General features: G+C 33.1%; 3 protein-coding genes across 3 annotated transcripts; 1 reads left to right on the top strand and 2 right to left on the bottom strand.

Annotated features, from left to right (window-relative positions):
• Positions 1-1,009: 1,009 nt before the first annotated feature.
• LOC108460994 (serine carboxypeptidase-like) lies at positions 1,010-5,588 on the bottom strand. The gene is made up of 9 exons (XM_017760738.2): positions 5,165-5,588; positions 3,696-3,864; positions 3,396-3,515; positions 3,079-3,222; positions 2,810-2,960; positions 2,508-2,596; positions 1,651-1,909; positions 1,422-1,555; positions 1,010-1,330 (listed from the first exon to the last, which is right to left on the bottom strand). The coding sequence occupies exons 1-9, from the start codon at positions 5,494-5,496 to the stop codon at positions 1,205-1,207; spliced, it is 1,524 nt and encodes a 507-aa protein (XP_017616227.1). The 5' UTR covers positions 5,497-5,588; the 3' UTR covers positions 1,010-1,204.
• Positions 5,589-9,041: 3,453 nt separating this feature from the next.
• LOC108460097 (uncharacterized) lies at positions 9,042-13,457 on the top strand. The gene is made up of 2 exons (XM_017759471.2): positions 9,042-9,485; positions 10,313-13,457. The coding sequence occupies exon 2, from the start codon at positions 10,355-10,357 to the stop codon at positions 13,304-13,306; it is 2,952 nt and encodes a 983-aa protein (XP_017614960.1). The 5' UTR covers positions 9,042-9,485; positions 10,313-10,354; the 3' UTR covers positions 13,307-13,457.
• A 1,147-nt stretch (positions 13,458-14,604) lies between these two features.
• On the bottom strand, positions 14,605-27,032 carry LOC108458333 (kinesin-like protein KIN-UC). Its single transcript, XM_017757686.2, has 22 exons — positions 26,399-27,032; positions 25,430-25,530; positions 25,155-25,277; positions 24,741-24,926; positions 23,434-23,655; positions 23,132-23,276; positions 22,724-22,873; positions 22,273-22,361; positions 21,853-22,065; positions 21,532-21,666; positions 19,561-19,740; positions 19,221-19,400; positions 18,010-18,129; positions 17,701-17,829; positions 17,488-17,626; positions 17,303-17,395; positions 16,991-17,116; positions 16,425-16,550; positions 15,952-16,095; positions 15,736-15,864; positions 15,203-15,331; positions 14,605-15,104 (listed from the first exon to the last, which is right to left on the bottom strand). Exons 1-22 carry the CDS (start codon positions 26,619-26,621, stop codon positions 15,049-15,051), a joined length of 3,138 nt encoding a protein of 1,045 aa, XP_017613175.1. The 5' UTR covers positions 26,622-27,032; the 3' UTR covers positions 14,605-15,048.
• Between the last annotated feature and the right edge of the window lie 237 nt (positions 27,033-27,269).

Raw genomic sequence — 27,269 nt, 5'->3', positions numbered from 1 at the left:
ATTGAATAAAATGGTTTTAAAAAATAATAATGATAATAAAAATAGTAGTAATAACAATAATAATAGAAACAACAATAATAATAATAACATATAAGTAAATGCAGAAGAAAAGAAAATGTAATAATAATAATATTAATTAACTTTAATAATAATAATATAATAATGGTAATAATAATTATAATATTAAAACTAATAACAATAATGATAATAGAAAAATCAAAATGTTTATGTTATGTTTTGACATTCTTAAATTTTACTCAATACAATTGTCTTATATATTTGCTAATATTAATTTTACTCAATTATTATTAAATTTATTTTATTTATAGAAATATTTTAACAGCTATTAAAACGAGAATTAATTCAAAAATAGTTTAATTGGAGACTGATGGGAAGAAGTTTATAACTTCTTTTGAGCTTCAAATTATAATTATTTTTAAATTTTTGACATGCATTATATTTTGGAAGTAATATTTACTAATCATGATTAAATTTCAGAATATATTTCAAATTAGATTAATAACCCTATTATGCTGTTAGGCAACTTGAATCTTCTAAAAATTAAATATCTTTCAGCAAAAGTCTCATATTCTGTTGTCATTTGTTTCTTTTGAAAATAGACTAATTAATATTATAGGAATATAAATTTCATTTTTTACAATTTATAATGATTTTTAAAGTTAGAATAAGGGAACCGAAATCTTTTGACATTATATCTCCTAATATAAAATTTCATTGCTTTCATCGTTGCTTTTATGCAAAACAAGACTCAATAAGATTTAATTCTATATTTGGTAACATGTAACATCACATAATTTGCCTAAATTTATAGTTAAATAAATTGACAAAAAAATATTTGACAAACAGTCTTAAATAATTATAATGTCTCTTTTTTAATATTTTACTATACCCTATAAGATACTTATCAATTCCTAACCATATTTTTACTCTATATCAAATATTAAATCATACAGATATAAAAAAACACATAATTAACTGCATAAAAAAGTAAACAACAAAAAGTTCAAATCACTTCATTATTTTTTTAGTAGGTTATATTCAAAACACCAAGATAACCAGGATCCTATGGCATCCACATACATATATATACAGGTATTCGAAGTTACTTTGTTTTGTTGTTCCCACTCTAAGAGCAGCGGGTAACTAAGACTGACTGCAAGCAGTGAAAAGTGAAAAAAAAAAATCACATTTCAGCAAACAGTTTCTCTGCCTTACCACCTTCAGCTAGTGAACCCTTGGTCCATCTTTTCAGCATTTCTAAGGCTGCCTTGGGCTGGTCCATAGGCACCATGTGACCAGCATCATGAACCTGTTAAAGATCATCATGCAGCTATATCAACAACCAGCCAGCTGCAACTAGATTTAAAGACACAGGTTAATGTTGGTATAGAGGACCAGACCTTAAGAAAACCAAGAGGTCCATGAGTTTTCAAGACTCCTGCTTCTGACCCATCAACCACAAATGGAACCTCTGGCGATGCTACAAATTCTTTTCGACCAGACCATTGCATTGCATGAACCCATCTTGAATTGCCTGTTCCAAGTATCATATTGTGATCCGTAATTTGCTAGATGTATCTGGTATCATTTGCCCCTCCCCCCATCAATAACGAAACAGAACATGCTTACCGAGCCAGTTGCAGATAAGATCATATTCACCAGCATAGACAAGAAGCTTGACTCCGTCCTCAAGGAGAGCAGGAATGCCAACTTCAAGATTCCGCATCCAGTCAACCAGCATTGCCTGATACACTGTAGGGCTGCAGGAAACGAATTCTATATTCCCAACACCAAGAGCATCCCTAACAGATTTCTTGTTCAGAAACGTCTCCATGTTCGAGAAGTCATAGCAAAGACTCCCCTCACATTTCTTTCTAATATCATAGTACTGCAACAAGAAAACATTGGAGCATTTCAAATTTTATTCAAAGAATCATAAGATATCAGGCCACAGATGACTCCTCTTAATAGCTTCTTTTTTTTTTTTTTTCTTTGAAGTGTCATGTCTGACCTCTATGGCCTTCTAAATACACGAAAAGACTTCTAAAAGAATTGAATAGAACTATGTCAAACACATACCCATATCAGACACTCACAGTTGGATCTGACGAATGTAAGTTATAATTGGTTTAACTATAGGAAAAAAATTCTAGGCATCCTTTGCTCATATTGCTCATAAAATATCTTAAGAATCAATGTCAATGATATTAAGACCAATTTCAGGCCCTACTCTATCATTCATAAACTATATTCATTTTATTTTCTAATCAGGCAAATTACATTATTTGCACAAAAACTTTTCTCCAGATATTTTAGAAGAAGATAGTTTCATAATGCTAGGAAAAGAAACACATTCTACTTCGCAGGATATTACAGCAGAAACAATAACAAATAGAACCAATTAAGCAAATAATTCATCAAATGTATTTCTAAGCATTAAAAGATAACTGATCCCATGTAGTAAGCAAATAATTCATGTCTCTTACATTTATACCACCAGCACGTGCTATGATGCTAGCGAATATAGTATTGCAGACAAAATAGGAAGCCATGCAAGAGATTGTACCATCAGTGCCTGGAAAAATGGTTTTCCAAAAAGAAAGAAAAAGAATCAAGGAGATAAGCAACACTGATTCAATCTGTGATATAACTTTTTTTAAAGAAAATCTTATAATATAAAATGCAGAATTGGGGGTAAAAATCAATTCTTTTAAGTTTGAAAATTCGAGGTAAATATGTAGAGAATGATCATACAAAAGAGAGGAAGCCATTTCAGATGCAAAATTACCACAAAGCTTTATTGCAAATTCACAAACTGGAACCAGCTTGTTGATTAAACTATAGTCCGTCTTCTTAATTAACCCCATGTCTAAAGCATAATCGGGGTAAGCTTTATACTGGATTGCAGGGTCAGTCAAGCCATTTCCAATAGCAAATCCCTGTTAAACACATTGTAGTTGAAGTAAGCAAACAAATGAATTGATTCAGACAAGATCAAACTTTGGGAAATTAGTAAATCAAATCTAGAAGCTTGACGTCATATAATTAGTAACACACCTTCAGGTTTATATGAATTCCATCTTTAGCTTTGTTTCCTCGGTGGACTCGGGCAGCAAAAGCTGGAATATAGTGCCCAGCATACGATTCTCCAGTTATATAAAAGTCATTCTTGGCCAACTCAGGGTGTTCAGCAAAGAATGCCTAACATAATAAAAAGAGCACAGTCAAAACAACAAATTTATTCATTTTTCTCTAACAAATTGAATGAAGTTTATTCACTTCCACAATATTGACAATAATAGTTCAATGGAGAGTAAATAATTATGCTAAACTCCTTTTCTTCCAGAATAAGATCCAATGACAAACAGACTAACCTGTAAAAAGTCATAAAGGTCATTGCTAACTTCGTCTTCATTATGACGAATGTCCCTTCGGTCAGAGCTATAACTAAAGCCAGTACCAATAGGTTGGTCTACGTATAGAAGGTTTGACGCCTAAACACAAAACCAAGAAAGTGGAAAGATTGAAACATGTCCATCATCATTTGTATAAAGAACATAAATCTTTTTAATATTACATGGTTTCAAAACGATACAAACTTACTCATTATTCAAGGTGATACCTAATTTGGAAAATACCAAATACCAAACAACGGAGAATATTAAGAAAAATACCTTGTCCCAACCAAACTCATTCCAGACAAGAGACATGTTATCAGCAATGGAGAAAGGGCCATTTTCATAAAATAAAGCCAGTTCACTACTGCAACCTGGACCTCCAGTCAACCAGATTACAACAGGGTCCTCTTTGTTACTGCGTGATTCAAAGAAGAAATAGAACATTCTGCCAAAAAAGAGAAAGAGTGAAACCAAATTGAAAAGGAAAATATAAGTAACATTTAAAGGGTGAAAAGCAGGAGAGAGAGATAGCAAGTAAGCTGTTTGAAAATTTCGATAAACCCACCATAGAGGTAATTAATCACTTCTATCCATTTCCCCGGGGAGTGAAAACAGAGGGAAAAATCATTGACTAAATAAACTGATAATCAACCATGAAATGAAAATTATACGTAAAGTTTATAAATTTAATTAATCTAGCAACGCTATAAGAAACCTGCAATATGGAAAATATGTTATTCTGTGATTGGATGATTTTAGGCTGAGTATCAAGAAAGCATTTAGTCTGCAATTTCATTTCAAAAGACTTCAACAGATACAGGCAAAAGATGAGCTCGCTCAGCTTCCTTTGTTTAATATATATTTTTTCTTGGAGTCAAATTCTCATCGGTATGAGTCAAGGGAGTGGAAAGGCCCCGTAGCCTCTAATTTCTTGAAGAGGCAGATGATAACCATTCAAGCATTAACATTCACAAAACAAGTAAGATTATCATGAACTACACAGACATTTATGCAAGACTAAATTGTTTGAGACAAACCTGTTAGGCTGTTACATATCTAGAGACTATGAAGGAAACAGATTTAAGAAAATTTTAAAAGAAAAAAGACTATGAATTTACCTGGCAACGGGAGAATTTACACATAGAAATTCACCCAGAAACCAAATAAATTTCAGGGATTTTGAGATTAAACCCAAGAGGCAACTTAAGATTAATGAAAAACTACACACTGAAATTTACAAAAATAAGATTTATTTTAAAACAACGAATAACAAGAATCAAGCAAAAAAAAAAAAAATAGAGTCTTGGCCTTTTAATAACTAGAATTTGAAAATCCTATTCCAAATAAACATCGAAAATCTTCCTTAACAAATGAAATACTGATTTTCTTTAACTAAAAATTATTTTAAGATTAAAAGAAAAAAACCCTAATTCCAATTAAATCCAAACTTTCAGCTATAAAAAAACCAGAGAATAATCACCTCAATATCCAATTCGTAGAGCTTTAATTATTAAACCTCCCAAATCCACAATATTAACCCCCTTTACCGATTAAGTTACAATAACTACAATTTAAGGGCTTGTAAAACCCCCTAACGAAGCCGAGCATTTAGTTCAGTGCTTGGGGCGTGATTCCTGCTCAAGAGCACGGTTCTCGAATCATTTTTTTAAAAAAATCCTCCAACAAGATGAAACTTGAAAAAAAAAACCCACCAAATGAATATCCCAATTAAAAAAAAAAATTACCTGGCATCATAAGAATTAGGAAGCTTGTAATAGCCAGCATGATGACCCAAATCGTCAACAGAAACCCCACCAAGGGCTTCCAAACCGGGGAACTTGAATCGCTTTTCCACCAGCTTCGAATCCTGGGGTAACGAAACTCGGCCTTGATCGACCAGGTTAACTTCCTCTTTAGGAAACAAATTCAACTCCCTTATCAATTTCTTTGCTTGCACTGAAGGAAAACTCGATCCGGCAAGACGTAGTTCGTCTAAGACAGGGAATACGGCGGTGCAAGAGGAAACCAGAAAGAGATGGGAGAAGAATATTAGACTTAGATATTTCAGTTTCGCCATTTGTTTTTCCTAAGGGGAAACGAAAATGGTAAGAGAAACAAGTATTTATAATTAAAATGACTGAAAGAATAACTGACACTCTCATGTCTGGTTATCTAATTATAAAATTGTATTTAGTGTGTATTTAAATTTACGGTCCATAAATATCCAGTTACTATAAAAATAGTATATATTATAACCCCAGTAACTTAAACACATCGTATCGTATTTGAGCGTTCATCCAAACTTATTAATAGTTATCAGTAATTTTAATCACGCACATTTTAGGTTGTTTCTATGATGGTCACTAGGGATGATGTTATCTTTCTCTAATTGATATAATATCATATTTAGTCTTCAATACTTACACATTTTATTAATTTGATCCTAATTTTAAATAATTTAATAAATTTAATCTTCCACTTTTACAAATTCTATCAACTTTGATTCTAAAACACATATAATTAAATGATGATTATATAATATTATTTATAAGTGTTTATATTTAATTATAATTATAAGGCTCAAATATTTATTTAGCCCTCGAACTTACATTTTCTCTTAAATTAGTACTTACAATTTTTTGTCTCACGTTGGTATCCAAATTTTTATACTGTCAAGGACTCTAGTACTTTTTTTATAACAAGGTTAAATATAGAACATATGACACTCTTAAGTTGTAACACATGGCACTGATGATGTCATAATCTATTTTTAATAACAATATTTCAAAATTTAAAAGAATATATGTAAATTATATAATTTTTAAAATATAAAAAATTATAAATTATAAAAATATATGTATCTAAAAAATCTAAAATATTACCAAAAAATTTAAAATTCAAGTTAGAAAAATCAAAAACCCATAAAATTTACATCTTTTTTCTAAATAAATTGCCAACAATTTAAATGAAGATGAATTTTAAAATAAATTTTATACTTAGAGATAGATGCAGATTATTATACGACTCAAGTTAACAAGAATGTAAAAGATTATGATTTGAAAATGGCTTAGAGGAAGCTTTTTCTTATTTGCTAGGTCTCATAGAAAAAATTGGGTTCCTTTGTTGAAAATACTATTAACACGATCATAAATGAAGTTTATTAGAATCACAAATTTACATATAAGATTATCAATATTTTTAGGTTTCTTTTGACTCTTGGTTCATCTTTTCGCTTGAAAATTTCATGGTTTCAAACACAAATTTCTTGAAATTTCTCTCTGACTCACCCTCATTATTTTCAGCCCATCTGTCTTCTTAAAAAAAAAAGATGGTAAGAATTGATTCGGAAAGTGAGAGAGTTTGGGTAAAAATATAGGCCTAAAAAATTAGTTTGGGTAAAAAATTGAGGCCCATTTATAAAACTGGTCGAGCCTTAAGTAAGGCTTTTTTGGCTTGAGCCTGACTAGGCCTGAATATATGTATAAAAAAAATCTTTTGCATTTTTTTACCGTTCTTGTTATTTTTTTTAACTTTTTTGTTATTTTTTACTATTTTGTAACAATTTCACTACTGTGTTGTTACTATTTTGTTGTTATTGTTTGGATATTATATAAATTTTTTTTTATTGTTAATTTTGTTATTATTTTAGAGGCGTTTAGTTGTTAAGTTGCACTTATATTATTGTTATTTAAGAGTACATATTGTTTTTTAATTTATTTTCAATTTGTTGAGAAATATTTATTTTAATATTTTTGATGTATTATATTTTTAAAAAATTAATATGGCCAGATTGGGCTAGAGTTTCAACATTTTTATTTGGGTCGGGTTTGAACAAATTTTTAGGCCCATTTTTCGAGTCATGTCTAGCAAACAGGCCCAAAAATATAATTGATCCAGCTAGGCCCATTGACACATCTAATTGGAAGTCAGATCGGGAGAGGTCAAAGGCCGTTTTCCACATTTAAATGTGTTTATATAAATGTATTTATATAAATGTATATAATATTATACGTGTTTAAATATAAATATATTTTTATTAAATTATATGTCTTTGAGGATCAAATTGATAAAATGTGCAAGTATTGAGGATTAAATATGTTATTAAACCAGTGAGAAAAAGGCCATATCATCACTTCTATTTACCATTTAACGGAGAGTGATCAAAATAAAAATGATTTAAAACATGAGTGACAAGAATAGAAATGATCTAAAACATTAGTGACTAAGTTAATATTTTTCATAGTTTGGTGACCAAAACCCCAAATTTATTTCTCACAACATACGAGCCTTTTCAATTATCTTCAGCAGTTATGTTCACCCTCTACTAACATTGATAATTTTTATTTTATCTCTTTTTCAAATTTTAACATATTTATTATCTATCCCGGCTTGAGTATTGAGGATGTTACATTTACATTTTATAAAAGTGGTTAATTTTCAATTTTGGTATTTTTAATATGCTTAAATTTGAGATTTAATCGTTATATTTTAATTTCTAACATAATTTTATCTTTATATTTTAAAATGATATTAATTAGTTTAATATTTTTATAATGTAACCAATTAAAATGTTACGTGATTATATATAATTTGAAAGTAGACTTGTAAATACAAAAATAGACGAACTAAATTCTTGAAAATAAAAATAGGAGGACTAAATTTTAAATGTACGAAGTGCATAAATTTAAAGTCATTGTTTGAATAAGTTTGGTGAGGTGAGAGCAGGGGTGAGCAAAACTCGATTTTGATTCAAAAAATTTAATTTTTGAGTTAATTGAATCGAGTTATTCGAATTATTCAAGTTTACTCGAATAACTCAATTCGAGTTTAGAGTTTGAGTCAAGTTGAATTTCACAGTTCGAATATTTCAAATAACAGATTAGTGGAAGTACTCTTTTGATCCTTGTTAACTTTGAAAATAAGCAAATTGATCTCTCTCATAACAAAAATTACAAAATAAATTTAAAATAAATTTCAAAATTCAAAATAAATTTTAAAATTCAAAATATTTATAAAATTTTAAAATTATAATTTTTTAAATTCTAAAAAATATATAAAAATTAAAATTTAAAAATTTTCCAAAATAACAATTTTAGAACCTAATAATAATTCAAATCTATTACTCAAGTATTTTATTTTTTTCTTATTTTGCTTTAAAAAATTTCAAATTGGTTTCAAATATACGTCTTGTAACATGGAATTAATTATACTATAATAATGTTTTTATTTGAAAATTTATTTATTTTTAATTTAATTGAATAATTTCACTCGATTTGATTCGACTTGACTCGATAAGAAAAAAATTCAAATTGAGTTAGGATGATAAAATAAGATTTGTGAACTCGATTAACTCAAAATTTTATATTCAATTTGATCGAACGCTCACCCCTAAGCAAGAGTTGTTTTCTAAAGATTTATTCAATCGAACCATACAAACTAATAATCTGACCAATTTAATTATTAGTTCAGTTTTAAAAATCTTACTTAGAGTGTATTTTAATTTTCACAATTTTATCATATAATTTCATATAAATAAATAATAATCCAACGTGTTGTTAATAATATTTAAATTTTAATAAAAATATATAATGTAATATAACGACATAATTTGTTTTTAACCAAAAATACATAATTAAACGTATACCAACAAAACCCCAGCCACAGGAACAGTGAGAACAGAGACAAAAGAAAAACCCTGTTCCGGAAAACACTGTGGATTTTGTTTTATCAGAAAAAGGAAAATTATTTATTTACATTCAATTAAGAGGTATAGAAAAGAAAACGGTGGCTGCAGTGAGAGTGGAGCCTACCAACCCTTGCGGTCATACCTCGTCAGATCCGTCCTTTTGGGCCCCACTTTTTCACTCCTTCTTCAACGCTGCTGCTTCTTCTTCTGCTGCTGCTGCTTCTGTTGGGTTTAAAAGGGAAAAGAACTACGGACAAAAGCCACACATTCAAAAACAAAATCTTCTTATACAGACCCAAAAAGGGTTAAGCTTTAGTGGTGTGTGTGTTTTCCTGCCATTGCTGGATTCATTCTTTCTTTGGACTTTAAATAATAATAAGGTATGGGGATGTTGATAAAAATATTTACTTTGTTTAATATGTTCTTGTGAAATGAGCCTTTAATGTCAAATGGTGAGTCAACTCTACACTGTGAGTGATTGTTTCTTTCATTTTCAATATATATATTATCAACTTTGCTATCGAAACTACATTCTTTTATATGTTTTTGGCTACTTTTGTATTGATAAAAATGCCCTTTTCCCGATTGTTTTGCAGTCTTGAAAAGTTGAGTTTGTTTTTGACTGGTTGGCAACAAAACATAGATCTGAATTACATTGGAAATGTTATTTTATTCTACTAAATTGAGATGTGGGTCTTTATATCTCAACTTTCTTTGTATTTTAAATAACTTCTTTAGATCTGTCATGCTTTAGAGTTCAAGCTTTACTTATTGCCTTTATGCCTTTTTAAAGAAAATTGAGAAGTTGTGTCCTCTTTGTTCTTTATGTAGCATATGCTGGAATTTAGCTTTAATGGAGTATTGTATTTTTCATTTTTAGTTTTTAAGTTGTATTGTAGATTTCTGTTTCTTTAAAATTCGTGGATTCTTTTTATTTTTAGTGATTCAAAGATTTGAAGTTTGATTTCTTAGTTTTGCTTTGGAAGTGTATGCTTTATTTTCTGCAATTGTTCTTCCATGTATGCTTTATTTTCTGCAATTGTTCTTCCATGGTTGTTTGTTTGAGTGGCATTGATGTTTTCTTAATTAAAACATCATATCTGATATGAATGTGGCATTCAGTTTTGGATAAACTATGAACTACATGTCCTTTTTTGGTATCGACTTTCTTTATTGTTGTTGATTAATTTCATTTCTTTGATCACAGTGTGGCTTGTCGTGACGTGATCGCATTTATGAGATCGTTTTGATGATAGGAAGTATCATAAATATGGATCTCCGAGAAGATAGCATAAGGTTGGAGTCCCTGCAAGCAACATCTAGAAATATGTCATCATCGTCGTCAGCATTCTTTTCTGCGAATCAATCACCATTCTTCTCTCCAAGATCATCAACGTGTCAATTGTCCGAATCGACAAGGTCTGATGCTCAATGTAACAGTATTAATTTAAGTGCTGATCCTCCAAGTTCCAGTTCTGGAATCCAGGTTCCAGAATGCCTTGCAGAAGTCGGATTTTCTGGCTTCGAGAAATTTGATCACATGCCATCTACAACTCTTGTTGCAAGTGGCATCCGATCTAGTTATGATCATATGGGTGACAATGGTTATAATGTCCCTATAGCGAAGCACAGAAAGCATATGAGAAACCATTATATGTCATTTTCCCCTGTTCCAATATCATTGTCTTCTAACCGACGGAGGAGCTATGACGTATACATAGGTTTGCATGGCCGCAAACCTTCCTTAATGAGGTTCACAAATTGGCTCCGTGCTGAGCTAGAAGTTCAAGGGGTGACTTGCTTTGTATCTGACAGAGCTCGATTCAGGAATTCTCGTAAGCATGAACTTATGGAAAGGGCAATGGATGTTTCTTCCTTTGGGGTTGTAATTCTAACAAGGAAGTCTTTGAGGAATCCGTATACTATTGAAGAGCTTAGATTTTTTTCAAGCAAGAAAAATTTGGTCCCTATCTATTTTGATTTGAGGCCTGGTGATTTTCTTGTCCGAGATATAGTCGAGAAAAGGGGAGAGCTGTGGGAAAAACATGGTGGTGACTTATGGGTTCTTTATGGAGGATTGGAGAAAGAGTGGAAGGAAGCTGTTAATGGCCTGGTTCGAGTGGATGAATGGAAACTAGAAGCGCAGGACGGTAACTGGAGAGACTGCATATTACAAGCTGTTACTGTTTTGGCGATGAAGTTAGGAAGGCGAAGCGTTTTAGAGCAATTGACAAAGTGGAGAGACATGGTGGACAAAGAGGAATTCCCGTTTCCTCGAAATGAAAACTTTATTGGCAGGAAGAAAGAATTGTCGGAGCTGGAATTTATACTTTTTGGTGATATTACTGGAGAATCAGAAAGGGATTATTTTGAGCTCAAGGCTCGATCAAAGAGAAAGAATTTGACTGTTGGGTGGAGTAAGAGCAGTTTGGCGGAGGAAAGGCACCGGGCGAGTGGCAGCCGGAAGGGTAAAGAACCAGTCATTTGGAAGGAGTCTGAAAAGGAGATTGAGATGCAAAGTTTTGAAAGGCAACACTATCAAAGACCAAAAGGTGGACAGAATTCACGGAGAAAGAGATCAAAGAAAACTGTATATGGAAAGGGCGTTGCCTGTGTAACTGGGGACTCAGGAATAGGGAAGACTGAGCTTCTTCTGGAATTTGCCTACAGATTTCACCAGAGGTATAAGATGGTTCTATGGATAGGAGGGGAAAGCCAGTATATTAGGCAGAATTATTTAAATCTCCGGTCGTTTTTAGAGGTCGATGTCGGGGTTGGAAATTCCATTGATAAAAGCGGGATTGACAGCTTTGAAGAGCAAGAAGAGGCTGCTATTTCTAGAGTCCGGAAAGAGCTAATGCGAAACATACCTTTTCTGGTGGTGATTGATAATTTAGAGAGTGAAAAAGATTGGTGGGATCAGAAGCTTGTAATGGATCTTCTTCCTCGTTTTGGCGGTGAGACCCACATTTTGATATCCACTCGCCTTCCGTGTGTGATGAACTTAGAACCGTTAAAACTCTCATACTTGTCTGGAGTGGAGGCAATGTCATTAATGCAGGGAAGTATGAAAGACTACCCTAGTGCAGATATTGATGCACTTAGGATCATCGAGGAGAAAGTTGGGAGGCTAACTTTGGCCTTGGCAATTGTAGGCTCAATGCTGTCCGAGCTACCCATAAATCCAAGCAGGCTGCTAGATACCATCAATAGGATGCCCTCGAGAGACATTTTATGGAGTGGTAGGGAAGTTCATTTATTGAGGAAAAACACTTTCCTGCTGCAACTCTTTGAGGTATGTTTTTCGATATTCGTTCATGCAGATGGACCAGGGAGCCTGGCAACGAGAATGGTCCTGGTGAGTGGTTGGTTTGCACCTGCTGCCATTCCAATTTCCCTGTTATCCTTAGCTGCTCACAAGGTACCCAAGAAACATAACGGAACCCAGTTTTGGAGAAAGTTATTGCATTCCTTGACGTGTGGTTTTTCTTCATCTTACTCAAAGAGATCCGAAGTAGAAGCATCGTCCATGTTATTAAGGTTCAATCTTGCAAGAAGTAGCACCAAGGAAGGTTATATCCATTTCAATGAGCTCATCAAGGTTTATGCTCGGAAGAGAGGAGTTACCGGAGCTGCTAATGCCATGGTACAAGCTGTTGCTAGTCGCGGATCATTATCCCTCCATTCGGAACATGTATGGGCAGCATGTTTCTTGCTATTTGGATTCGGTAATAACCCTAAGGTCGTTGAGCTCAGGGTGTCGGAACTGTTATGCCTTGTAAAACAAGTGATTTTGCCTCTTGCGATTTGGACATTCGTTACATTCTCGAGGTGTGGTGCTGCTCTTGAACTCCTCCGGGTATGCACCGATGCTTTGGAGGCAGCAGACGAGGCATTCCTTACCCCGGTTGAGAAATGGTTGGACAAATCACTATGTTGGAAGCCCATCCAAACTAATGCTCAATTGAATCCATATCTGTGGGAGGAGTTGGCATTATTGAGAGCCACCGTGCTAGAAACCAGAGCAAAGTTAATGGTAAGAGGGGGACAATTCGACATCGGAGATGACCTGATTCGGAAAGCTATTTTTATTAGAACTTCAATCTGCGGTGAGAATCATCCGGATACCATAGCTGCTCGTGAAACACTGAGCAAACTTACCCGGCTTCTTGCAAATGTTGAGACTCATACTTCATCATAGACTCTATATTTTCTTGTTAGCAATTTTAACCTTAGACTATACAAAGTTTACAAATAACAACTCCTGTAAACAGTTCACAGAATTTCTTCTTCTTCTTCTTCTTAATATTGCATTCTATTCGATTCAATGCAGAAACCAACTATTCTAACCATGGATTACAATGACATTTTAACTAGGTTTGACCACTCCCTAAAACTCTGTACCATCTTAGTTTTCATCTTTAACTTAAGCATCAGAGAGTGCTTCTGAGAAAAGCTTCTGACACCCTTTGACTATTTTTTGTCTTAAAGCACTTATTTAACTCGCCTCAAGCTAACCCACAAAATTGACATCAACAATAATAATTTATTTTTATAAAAATTTAATAATTTAGTAAAAATTAAAATTTTATGTGAATAATTAAAGCAAATTCAATGTTAAAAGTGTATAATTATATTATTAAAATTCTTATATCATTTTATACATTAGATCAAAATTTATATATAATCATAATATTCATCCTTTATGAATAATAGTTCTCTATAAAACTAGTCAAATAATAGGTTTAGACTTATAAACCTTAAGGGAGAGTTTGGTTCAAGTAATCTTATGTTTCTAAGAGTAATGTAAGATTTCAAAATAATATTTAATTGTTGGATTTCAAAGATTAACTTGAGCTCGTAATCTTAAAGTGCTTATGGATCTTGCCGGTTCCAAAATATTTTTAACCCCGGGCTCGTTTTCAAGTTTGCCCGGCCTACTCAAAAGGTCTATTTTACTATTTAAAAAATTAATAAAACAATAAATATTTACTTTTAGTTGCTATTTTATGTATTTTATAATTAAATTTTAATTTAAAAACACTTTTATTATTTAAATTGAATTCAAACTAAGCCAGAAAAAATGCAAAAATTTTTGTCCAAACTCAACGCTAACGAGCTACGACCTTTGAATAAGTCTAATAAAAACTAATGAATTAAATTTTCTGTTTTTTTTTTATATATTTTTCAAGTAACATTTCAACAATTATTGTATGATATTTTGTCTATTTTATTATGGCTCAAATATTACATTATAATAATTTTATCATTTTTTGTCAAATTTGCCCTAAATCATAATAAATACATATTTAAAATTGTATTTTTTATCTTTCCTTTTCTTTCACTTTAATTTAATTATTCTTTCTAAATTTCAATTTCTTTATTTGAAAAATGAGCCATATTAAAATAATTTACTAGAGAAATGCATTTATTAAAAAAAACTAAAATACTATAAACTTCAATCATTGTGTATTAAAAATAATATAAAAGAAAAATATGTTTTCAGATAATCTTACATCTTGGCAATCAATCACCAAATTTACATTTCAATCAAATGATCCAAATAGAATAATGTAACATACTCACTAATACAATCTTATATTCAAACAAGCCTATTATCAAAATGAATCTTACATTCCATAAACTAAATGCAACTAAGAGCTGAATATGAAAACCAAACCATTTCAACCATGAGGGTTAGGTGAGATGGTAAGAGTCTTTCCTACCTTAACCAATGGTTCGATCTTTACCCTAAGTATGGAGCAACTTTAAAACTCATAGCCAGCGTCTAACTCCTTAATGAACCTACAAAAACTTTAAATTCATGGCTAATTGCTATCACTTGATATGCTTGTTTTGATTATATTACAAAGAAAATAACACAATATAATACAAATACACAAATAATTACATATAATTGGCGTTAAAAACTCGGCTTGGATCCTAAGTTTCTTTCCACCACTTTAACCTCATCCCTCCACTACATGCAAGCGTGCTTCCTAATGATGTAGAGACAGAAACCCGAAATGTACTAATTATATAACAGATACGAAATAATTCACAAGGCTTCATGTTGAACATCTTACTTCCAACTCACCCTGAAACATTGTGTTCGATTTCAGCATCTTCTTAGCCAAGTTACGAATATCTTCTCGGCTGGATTCCATTGATATCCGTTGAAGCTCTTTTAATCCTCCTCTGTATGTAAAATCCTTGGCATTCTCCTCTGCAAGAGCCGTACATTATATTCTAAATACAAGTATCAATGATGAAAAAGTTGGTTTATGATCCAACTCCAAGAACTATAAAGGCTGGACTTTTGGAGCTCAACAAGCATAGTGGATTCAAGATTATTTTTTTACTAAGTACATGTTTGGTAGCAGATTTTACATTGGCTGGTTTCATGTTAGATAATTGACAAAACACGACATTCCGGAAATTTATGTGTCAGAGATCTGGAAAGAAAGAGAATTGTGATGTTCTCAAATAACCTAATCCAAAGTATCCAATACGAATTTCAGTAGTATCACAGAGTTTAGGGTTTCTGTAGTTAGTTCAAAGTTTTTGAATATATATCAGAATCAAAATGCTACAAATGCATAGAAATCTCAATCCCAGAACTTTGTTTACCGTTTTGTGCTAAATGACAAAGGGCCAACTCAACATGACGTCTGGTTGAAGCTGAAGCAATGTTACAGTTTCCGATCAACCATTCAAGTGCACCTTCTTCCATTAGAAGTGATCGGCCTTTACGATATCCTGCAGCAACCAAAGTTCATTAGGATCATGAAGAGACATAATGACCTACATAGAATATATATACTTCATAAAAGGACGCTGATAAACCTTGAACAATTGCTCGGGATTCACATTTAGCAAAGTTAGCCATTCCTCTAGCAACCTGGGCAACAACATCACTGTCCGTGCATCTAACCATTCCCAACAATGCCTTGATGCCTCCGTCTTCTTTTAGCATCATATGTAATTTCTCTGTTGAGCAATAAAAACATGAACATAAACCCACCTGATGATTAACTTCCCCTTTCCGATAAGATCTGCTTTAACTTAATTCGGATATCAAGTATGTTGTGAAACATCCAAATCATGAAGCAGCTACTAATGCTTAAGAAATAAAAGCATTTCATAATCAAAGCAGATGGATTCCACAGTCAAAGTAACTAAAATTCAAACAAATGGATACTAAACCAGGTGGTACTGACCAACCAGTTAAACCCTCAGCTCTATACGCCGCCCCAATCCTTTGCCACCCTCTTAGATGCCCTGAAAATGAAGTCTACAGGACCTGGAGAAAGTCTTACCATTTCCACATAAATTTGCAAGTGCACCAGCTACCATTCTTAGAGTTTGTGGATCATCAGTTTTGGAAGCAGTCTTTGCTAGTAACTGAGCACCTCCTCTGCTCATTATTAGGCTTTGATTCATCTCTGAGAACGATTTGAAAATAAATTAATATAGCGAGTTTCGGATATAGTATAGTCAAATATGTTATACTAGTTTTGGAAAACCTCACCTTCCAATTATATTGACATATTCTAATAATCAGGAATACATGTAACATCAAGTTAATTCCATTTTCTACGAAATGGAAATTTATACCCAGCCTTTGTTTAACCTAATCTCATAATCCGTGTAGCATATTTGGACAACCTCACTTAAACGACAGAACACACCTGGGCTCTAGTACCATGTCTAGTATTTGACCTAAAACCAATAGGTAGTGGGTGCAGAGACTCAACCAGAATATATGATCATAGGAACGCACTACTTAATAGATGTGGAGGTTTGCATGTACTAAATATGTATGTGTACTAATTATTCATACAACAATGTCTTGTCATTTATAATTAGAAAAAAGGTTAATTACCATTCATTGCTAAATTCGCCATGGCCCCTGAAGCTACTCTAAGTATAGTAGCATTTTGTGATGATCTCAACATAGTAAGCAGAGCATCTAAACCACCTTCTTTGACAATATTCTCCTGGTTAACTTCTGCAGGATATAAAACTTTAATCAACACCTATTGTTCAAAGCAAAGGAGTGAAGGGTGTAGAGATGGAAAAAGAGATGGGGAATTTTGCAGTTAAATTAATCTGAAACCCAAATTTCAAGCCCAAACATAGAGGAGAAGAAAGCAACAATTTATTGAAATCCAATCAGAAGCCTAATTGCTCCCACCTTCAGCAGCAAGATTGGCTATCACTTTCACAGCATGGATTTGTACGTCCAAGTCTTCAGAATTTAACAATCGTACTATCTTTTGGATCCCAACTGAATTTAAGAACCAAAATCATTTAAATCAAAGTTGCTTATTGATTAGGAGAAATATGTTGATAATATATGTTTTTAAAGCAAAGTCTTGCCTTCTTCACAGATCTTAGCAACTATAACCCTCTGAGCTGCAGATTTTGTAACCCTTAATGGACCAGCCTTCCTGAGACTCGCTGAGGTTCCTAAAACAGAATTTCCTCTGATATTTTCCTTCATATATGATTCCTCATCCTGTGAAACATGATATGATAAGACCATAAAACAATAATAATCAATGTCAAGTAGAAAACATATAAGCAACTTACCTCAAAATCTGTATCACCTTCAGGTGCAGATTTTTTAAGCTTTTCCACCTCATTTTCTATAGTCCTCCTCTGCTTCTCTTCTGCTGACAGTTTTTCTTGCACGGCATAAAGCTTTACGGTAATTGATTCCTGTACATACCAATTTATTTTGAGAAAAAAAGCATTAAGGGTCAAACTTCAGGTAGCAATCAACATCGACATTTCTCTTGTTCAGAACTGTCAGATGCCTGTAATACATACAAACTTGAACTAAGAACATTGCGTGTGGAGGCATGTGCAGGCATACACAAGCATGCATAACGATCATACCTTCTCTTCAATCTGATCTTTAAATTCTGCTTTCAGGGATTGTAGTTCATTTATAGTAGATTCATGAAGTTGATACATTTCTTGTAACTCCAACCTCAGTTCACTCATTTCTTCCTGCTTCTGGATAACACAACAAAACAAGAGATGAAGTGAATAATGCATAAAAGAGTTGAGTAAGTGGATTACTTATAACAAAGCCAGTAAATTGTCTGCAGCAGGCCAACAGAAGGAAAAGGTATTTCGGGATAACTGCTCAAAAACACTGTTTTGCTATGACTAATAATATGTAACAACGACAATGAAATAAATCCCTGCAATTAACACAATTGGATGAAGTCTGATCCTCTCGCAGGACTAAAAATTTAAATTGGTATGGGAATCGGTGTTGTCTAAGTTTCACGTAAACACGGCTGACCAAACTGGTAAGATATACAATATTTGGCAGTCTTCACTCTTTCAGCTTGACATCCTGGGATTCTCAATCTATAACATCCTAAAGATGGAAAATTTTCAGATCTAAACATAAAGGCCCTTATTGAAGTGTTCTAAAGTGGGGATGAAAATAAGTTACTCTAAACGGATTGGAGATTTAAGAACGGGAGCAAATGAGCAAAAAAACTGCCAGCTGTCTTTCTTGAGATTTCATATATTCAGAAACTGAGATCCTTATATCCATATATGTCAAATAGTTAAGACACCATGCCACAGTTTTCCTAAATATATTTATAGCTTGCTCGGAAACATCAAATTCATTATGTGACCATTCGCATGTTACAAGGCAACTTCATGTCTTCATCAAATTGGCCCTTTCTTCTAAAATTTCAGAAAAAAATATTAAATTATTTTCAAGAAGATGTTGTGTGGAAAAGGCTCATTCACATGGGAACTCAAGAATATCCCCTTAAATAATCCCCATTTCCCAAACATGCTCCCAAGGCCCAATATTTTAGCTAGTCTGAAGGAAAGAGGAAGAAATCATACCAATATAAAGGATACCTAGCATCAAACATACACTCAACTTTTCACTTCCTATCAAAACACTCTGGGTTCCCTTAACTTCTTATGGATCATCAGATTGACTAAAGTAATTGTTAAAAGGACCCCAATGACAATAAAATAAAACATAACCAGGCCTAGCAAGTGAAGAGAATAGAAAGAATTTCTTTATTGGTTTTAGCAATTGACCATAAGGCTTTGTAGGAGAAAGTTACCTGCATTGAATTTTGATAATCTGTTTGACGCTTGTTTGCCAAATGCAGTTGTTCTTGTACATCTTCAAACCTGGTATGCTCATCTTCCAGTTGCTTAGTCAACTCCATTATTTTCTTTTCATAAATCCAAGTAGTGTCAACAAGAGCCTTCTGATGTTTAGAATTCTCCATCTCCTGTTGCTATTAGCAATAAAAATATATAACTAAGATTCACATATAATCTTACAAAATAGAAATCCCAAGGAATCAGAGAAAAAATAATAATTATTAACATGAAGAAGAGATGAAACAGATGCAAGAACCAGGGATATTTTCAAATAACCAGACGACAACTACTAACCTGAGTTAAGTTGTGATGGTCACCTGAGAGCTTTTTCATAGAATTTAACTGTTCTTCAGCAGTTTTGGACCGGGCACGTTCAACTTCTAGCTGCTTGATCAACTCAGCTATCTTTTTCTCGTACATCTCAGTGGTATCAGCCAGTAGTTTCTGATAGGTAGAGTTTTCAAGCTGGTGTTGCTACTAACAATCAAAAGAACAGCATAAGCACTCTTGTTTTTTAATAAGTCTTTTGTTTTTATGAAACAACATAGAAACCCATGTAGAGAGAACATAATGGGGATTGGGGGGGCGGGAGTTATACAGTTTTTTGGATTTTTATTTTAAAAGGAGCATTCATACATATAGAGAGGACAAAATGGAGGTGAGGGTTCTATAGTTTTAACTAATAAAAATGAAATAAGATTCTAGAACTATATTAGCAATTTTGTGAGAAGCCTTTATTTAATTGCACATTTGGATCCTTAAAAGTGATATAGAGCTAAAGGTTTGTCCATTTAAAAGGATTCCAAATTCAGTCAACCATATTCCTCTATGGCTGAAGCGATTTCATAAAGTACTTCAAAGGTATAAAGCATAAATGTAGCTGTAACTTTATATTCTCATAGAGTTGGATTATCTTACAGACATGATAATTCGATCATATCTATAGTCTAAAAATGGAATAGATTTAAAAGTGGCATAAACCCCTTAATTCAGTTCCCTAGATAACCTACACCTTGCTATCTTTAAGAATACTAGGACAATGTTTTTTTCCTTGTAATCTTCTAATCTTCTTCCGGAAAGCATTTTATCTAACAAGAAAGAGATACAGTGAAACCTATTTAGCAAGATTTAATTTTTAGATAAATGCACAAAAGGTTCCTATAATATCCCAAATTTCCATAAGTTAACTAGGAACACCGGTGATTTAGAAAACATGTGACAAACCTCACAACTATCTTGTGTATGTCCAAAGTACCCAGACTTCAAATCGTTGGTAACCCCTCATACTCAATCCTCTGAAGGATCCCATCAATACGAACACAAGGGATGAACGGTTTCTTCAGATCAATTATCACACCCACTCTCGCAAACCAACCCCTTTCCCTGTCGTATTATTAAAATCCACCTTAACCACTTCCCCAATTACTGAAGCAATAGCCCTCATTACCTGTTTAGTGTAGTAGCGTTATGACAATCCCGGTAAACGTATCCAAGCAACGATCTTTCATGCATGGGTTTCCTTGGTCATAAAATCCCTACTCCAAGGTTGCACAACTAGATAAGGACCATAAATCATCCATGGTCCACCTAACAAAACCATTCGTAGTCCTCTAAAACGGGAAAATTTAATAAAAAAAATATTCATTATCCAGATCAACTACCTGAATATCACCTGATATTTCCCACGTGTTCTTGATACAATTAACAAGTTCTCCATAACTGATAGAGCGCCCAAGTGCCAGGCAATAATTGTCTGACTCATGCTTATCAATCAACTCATGAACACATTTAGAGAAACTTATTTCAGGATATTGCCCCTCCATTGAGATCCTAACATCATCTTCTAGGAGAGAAATCTCACCATTCCCAACCCGACCCTCTTCAACATCAGCTTTCTTTGTATTGCTCATAAGCATCTCCTTAAACGTAGCTTTCAAGTCATTCTCATTATTAACCTTCCCCGTTTCCTTAACCTTCATTCCATCCTCTTTTTTTTGCACCCTTTTCTTTTTCGTAGCTCTTTTGAGATCCACCAGCAACAGCGATCTGTTCATTCAAGGCTCCCGAGAGAATCCACGTTAACCTCCATTTCAACCCTTTAGTTTTGCTTTTTACTATTATCAGAAAGGTATTTAAGACATAGAGATACACCAGAATGTTATCAGCATGAAAACTTTTAGTTTTTCAACCACGGTGGATGCTTAAATCATATAACCAAGAATACATACAAAACAACCACAGAAATTTTTTATTAAAAAGAATTACCTGGCTCTGCTTTAACCTCATTTCTAAATCTGCAATTTTATCTTGCATCAAATTGTTGTGGTCTTTCTGGCAGTTCAATTCGGCTAAAACGTCTTCCATATCCAATTCCAAGCGAGTATTTTCCTTCTCTAGAAACTGCAAAAGAATATTAGATATTAGAAGATTAAAAGGAAAAGAAAATCTACTTCAACATCAGGATGTATATTGAATGCAAACTGGATGGCATGATAATGTAACTCAGAAGATAGAGTTAGAAAAGGCCAAGGAAACAAATTTCAGAGCAAGTATTAATTATGATTAGAAACCAAAAGCACAAATTACCTCAGACCTTGTGACTAGAGTCTTTCTTGTCTCCTGAAAACAATCTTGACACTCTTGAAGTTGTTTTTCGAAACCAGACTTTTCACTCTGTCTCAGCTTCTGTTGCCTATCGATTTCAGCAGTCAGAAGGTCTACTTGAGCCTCAAGCTTCCGGCATAAACTTTCATAATCAAATTCTTCTTTAAGCTTTACCACATTCACAATTTTCATTGCCTACAAAACAAGGTATTAGGCTGCCTCACAAAAAAGATAATATAATGTAATATAAACACAGTAATTCCTCAATATTGCATTTAACTTTACAGGATAATGTAATGTAATATAAAGAGAGAGGTTTGTTGATAATTAAACAACAATATTGCATGTAATTTTACAGGAGAATTCCTCAATTTTCAAATGTAATATTCTTCATAAACTCACCCTCTGCCCAAACATTATTGTGCTAGTGGTCTCTGCATGATGTCGTGAAGATGGCCCAATTGTTATTATAAGTGAAGTCCTAGCAGAGCCTAGTCATTTACCGATGAATCTCGTCAGAATTAGAAGATCAAACCAACAAGCATATAAAAGTAAAATGCCATGTGCTTACTTAGTCTAAACATAAGTGTCCTTTTGCTATGCACATTAGAAGACATAAATTAGAATACAAAGGAACACATCAAGGCATAAGCATATTAATTAAGAAAAGGTATATATACATATATACATATATGTGTGTGTAGACAATCAAAGAATTGTAGAAAATCATAGGAACCATGAATTTATTGTGACAAATAGATATCACTGATAGAGTGTATTCCAAAAAATTCATGTTCTGATAAAGGTATTATGAGAAACAAAAAGAAAAACCATAAAAGGAAGAGTTCCATACCTCCAAAAGAATCTCGAAGCAATCTTGTAAGTTTAGAATCCCTTGTAGGTATATGCGGACAGTTCTCAGCTAATGCATTTATGCATTTTCCCAGAGAAGTAAGAGATAGATTAATAAACTTAGCCTCTTCAAGCAATAGACCTTCACTGCCTACAATATTGGGAAACAGTTATGCAAGTTTTTGAACGGTAATTTGATAAAACAATGCTCCTGTTTCAGTTGTTTAACACTCAAAGAAACAAGAATACTTAGGAAACCAGTTAAATGAAACTTTTAGTTAAGTAAGAAAGCATACACAAGACAAAGCATAGGACACTATGCAAAATAAAACAAAAAAGTTAAGGCAAGAAGCATTTTAAGTATGCATTTAGTCCTCCTAAGTTAAAATATCAACCACCAAGAACATACCAGATTTGTCTAATCTCTCAGACCCAGCAAGATCAACAATCAGCAACTTGCTTTTCCTAACGATGGGGAAGTTGCCTTTTGTTATCTTATCTTGATAGCTAATATCATCTTCCACTTTTCCAGGGACAGACCTCCGGATATTAACCTACCAAATAAATGAGCTCAAGATCCTTTTAATACTTTTTAAATTATTTTTCCACTATTTTTTTTAATTCACGCAAAAAAAAAATCATTTAAATAGTAACTGAAAAATTAAAGGCGAGCATTAATCAAGAGAGTACCAACTTCTAAGGAACGCCTACCATTAGAATTGCATGGCTACGTGAAGATTCTGTATTAAGCTTTGTGTTAGCTGCATGACGATTAGCCTCACCAATCTGCAATAGCTCTAGGAAATGATGTAAATCTCGAAGTTTAACTGTAATAGCACCACGCAATGACACTTCTCCAGTCTTGGGGTCCTCATTAATAGGGATATTTGTCTTTTCGGGTGCAAGCAAATCTTGTATGGATTCCATATACAACTGAATTTAAAAAAGAAAAAAAGAAAAAAAAAAAAGGGGCGATCATCCATCCAATAGATGATATTGATATAACAGGAATGAACACACATTAAATAATAGTTCAAAGATTGGTCACCAATGAAAAAACCTAATGAATCACCATTCGGTAACATTATGATCTACATTTAACATTTAGTCTGGGTAAAAGCTATGGAAGTATGCATACCCATGTCAGACTACTAAATGAAAGTAAGCATTTGTGTGTGTCTCTGTGATTGAGTGCTAAAAGATAACAGGAAAATAAGAGCTAACGCAGATACAAGCCTTTGATCCAAATGACATTAATCTGCAGTGCCATCCTCCAAAACTCCCAAGGAGAAGCATATTTTTCCACAAGCTTTGTCACTATAAATATGCCATTGTGTTATAACCATAAAGGTGAATAAGGTATGATAGTATTTTCATCCAATTAGTTTTATTTTGAATGCCCAAGTTTTTCTGAGTTGAATTTTGGTAAACTTCACAAGCTTTTTACTATATACTGAATTGTGTTTTCTAATGTAGATATTGATCAACTTGCACACTCAATCTACCAACTATATGCTGTTTGGATCAACAAAAGGCACTTGAATGCAGTGGTTTTAAGTTTGTGGAAATTTTATTGATATACAGAAAGAAATTAACAGAACTTTTAGAGTTCCAACCATTGACATTTAAGAGCCATATGGGGTTCAAATTTTCTATTCCCATAAACTTAGTAAGACATTTTTTATCACATTTTAGGGTTTCAATTTTGAAGCTTGGTAGACAATTCTCAGTTAATGAGATCATGTTTCTCTCTATATCACTAGTATTTGTTTGTTTCATTCTGCATAACTTCCAATGGGCTAAATTCAACTCAAAAGTCAAAGTAACAAAACTGAACCATGGTCAAGGAGATAATAAAGCATCCAGTGATAAATTTAGCTCAAACCAATATATAAGTAAAGGTTGAGGAAGAAAAAACGCATCAATGGTAAATATAACCTATAACCATGACATAAGTGCCTATGAACAAACAAAACAAACAAAACCAAGTCACAAAAGAATGTAATATCAAATATTACCTGTAAATATGAGATTTCCACAGTGTCAAAAGCAATGGATATATTATCCATTATGTCCTCTAGAGCTCTAACCATAATACCGCGTTCAGATGCATCATTTTTACCAAGTCTGCCAAGTGTAAAGGTTTTGCCAGTTCCTGTTTGACCATAAGCCATAACCGTCCCATTATAACCACTCAGTACACTCTGCAAAAACATATAAAAGTCAACCGAAAAGACTAAATATCAAGTCCTACTTGAAAGCAAACAAATGATGGCTTTGAAATGACCAATTATAAACTGAAAATGCATGCATATACATACATAATAGAAGGATTAAGTCATATGCATGGAGCATTTAACAATGAACGTGCAACTAATATCAGCTAACATGATTTATATCTTGTTAGGTCTCATAAGATATTTCTCAATCACCTCGACTACAGGCTTTGCTACCACTTCATAGACACGCTTCTGAGAGGCAGTTTCTGTGAAGACTTCGTCGAATCTGTAAGATTCAGAGCTCCAGTTGTTTTTTCGCAACTTTAACCGCTTCAACTACATTGCAAAAAAAAAAAGGAACAATTTAGATTCCAGTGAACTCCAGAACATTGCAAAAACAAGCAACAAACCAGAAGAAAACATGCTTTGATAATTTAGAACACTGATCAAAGAAGCCACTCGAATTTGTTAATAGACCAATAAGTTACCTCTGGCTGCAATTCAACACAGTCAGCAAAATCAGCATCTGAAAGAAGATCCTCAGCATTTCTTGGTCTAAGTCTAACAGCAACTCTCACCCTTCCAGAATCTGTAAACCAAGTTGAGAATCAAGGATATTTAAAAGATTTCGATAAAAAAAATTTAAAAGATTTTTAAAATATATTCTTCGATCAAATGAAAGTAAGAAACCAGAAAAAAGACAGCAGAATTCACTATACAATAAAAAATAATTTTTTCTATAAAGCACGTATCTTAAGGACCTCTTTGCTAATAATTTATCATGCTTCAACAAATAATCATCTACAGATAATGCAATAAAAAAGGAAAATGAATATTTTCCTATAATTCCAAGCCAATACCCGTAAAGGCGTTTTGAGAACTTGATTTTCAAGATCTTTTCCTGACATATGCTAATTAAATCTCAAACTAAAAGCATTAATTTTTTTCCCTTATTAAAGTCTCCAAACTCTAACCCCCCCCCCACCCAAAAAGAAAAATCCTTGAATTGTTTGGACGAAACTGCATCTCTCCTTAAACTAAAACAAAATTTCTAAAATGGAGCATGATAATTAAGCATTTAGTTGAAAACAAAAGTGGATAGTCAAATTTCACATTTTAGCCATGATAGCCTTTAAAATTCCATGTTGACATATAATGCAGGCCAAGAGAGAGAAAAGAAATAGCCCAATAGCTCCGTGCATCATGATTTGACACTAAAACTTCGGTTATAAGACAAAGATCAAGATCAAGCAAGCATAAGAGCAACATATTCAGTAAACACTAAACAATCATTATTATCACTCCACAATAGTCAAAATGAAACTCGATAATAAACCCATTTTAAGCAATCCAAAAACAAACCTTTATACAAAACCAAGTAAAATAATACCAAGAAATGGAATTTTATTATACAAAAGAGAAGCAAAAATGAACAAAAAAGAAAGAGGGGAAGAAACCGTTGTCGTCATCAAAGTCCCTGTAGAGAGAACGAGAAGTTGGAGTAACTGAACGTCTAGAAGAAGGAACAGGTTTCGTGTCCTTTGAGCGAAGAGACTGTTGTCCATAGTTTAAACTTCTCGTTAATGAATTCCAGCCATGGCTAAGACCTTGTTGCTGTTGCATAATCCTTTGCTTTTCAGTCCTTTGTGCTGGTCTCAAACCAGAACTCGTTGTAGCCATTTTCAGACTGACAAAAAAAAATATGACACTGGGTTTGGATTTAAAAGAGTTGGTTTTTTAAAGAAAGTAAGTAAATGGGTATCTAACAACAACAAATTCCAAAGCAGAAAAGAGAGAGAGAGAGAGAGAGAAGACAGGGAAGCAGCAGTTGAGGGAGGCACGAAGAGAAATGGGGGGCTCCCGCGTTTGGGGGTGGTTAGCTAAGCTTACAAAGGTTGTAGAGTTAGTTGTGACAGGGTGTATGGAATAGTAGCCGGCAACGAAGGAATAGCAAAGCACTCAGAAGATTCAAATGGCTTTTAAGGAAATGAATTCTTCCTTCTGTTCAAAAGTGTGTCTCGTTGTCAGTTGTCACCATTGCTGTTCTCTTTTGAATCTTAAAAAGCTTTCCCATTCCCTTTTAGCAAAAACATATATAATAAAAAGGACAGCAATAAGATTATTATTTATTTTTTTTAACAATTATTTAAAAAATAATTTTTAATGTTATTTGTGAAATAAAAATATATTTATAAAATATAAAATAAATTACCAGCATACTAAGGGTAAGGGTGAGTTTGGATGGGCGGTACGTTTAATTGCAGTTAGTGTACAAATAATCATGGCGGTAATATTAGATATTGTAGTGATACTGTAGTATGAGATAAA

This window comes from Gossypium arboreum, chromosome 4, assembly GCF_025698485.1.
Source record: "Gossypium arboreum isolate Shixiya-1 chromosome 4, ASM2569848v2, whole genome shotgun sequence".
In the NCBI taxonomy this organism is placed as follows: Eukaryota; Viridiplantae; Streptophyta; class Magnoliopsida; order Malvales; family Malvaceae; genus Gossypium; species Gossypium arboreum.
The sequence above is the reverse complement of the archived record's forward strand: the minus strand, read 5'-3'. Positions and strand labels throughout refer to the sequence as shown.

What these genes read in the sequence shown, in the direction of transcription:
- LOC108460994 (XM_017760738.2), bottom strand. Translation starts at nt 5,496, where the DNA reads ATGGCGAAACTGAAATATCTAAGTCTAATATTCTTCTCCCATCTCTTT. An exon ending in CCTAATTCTTATGATGCCAG is followed by an intron (nt 3,865 to 5,164) that starts GTAATTTTTTTT and finishes CTTTTTTGGCAG; the next exon opens with AATGTTCTATTTCTTCTTTG. An exon ending in TCTTATCTGCAACTGGCTCG is followed by an intron (nt 1,556 to 1,650) that starts GTAAGCATGTTC and finishes TACTTGGAACAG; the next exon opens with GCAATTCAAGATGGGTTCAT.
- LOC108460097 (XM_017759471.2), top strand. Translation starts at nt 10,355, where the DNA reads ATGATAGGAAGTATCATAAATATGGATCTCCGAGAAGATAGCATAAGG.
- LOC108458333 (XM_017757686.2), bottom strand. Translation starts at nt 26,621, where the DNA reads ATGGCTACAACGAGTTCTGGTTTGAGACCAGCACAAAGGACTGAAAAG. An exon ending in AAGGTGATACAGATTTTGAG is followed by an intron (nt 17,627 to 17,700) that starts GTAAGTTGCTTA and finishes CATGTTTCACAG; the next exon opens with GATGAGGAATCATATATGAA. An exon ending in GGCGAATTTAGCAATGAATG is followed by an intron (nt 16,551 to 16,990) that starts GTAATTAACCTT and finishes AATCGTTCTCAG; the next exon opens with AGATGAATCAAAGCCTAATA.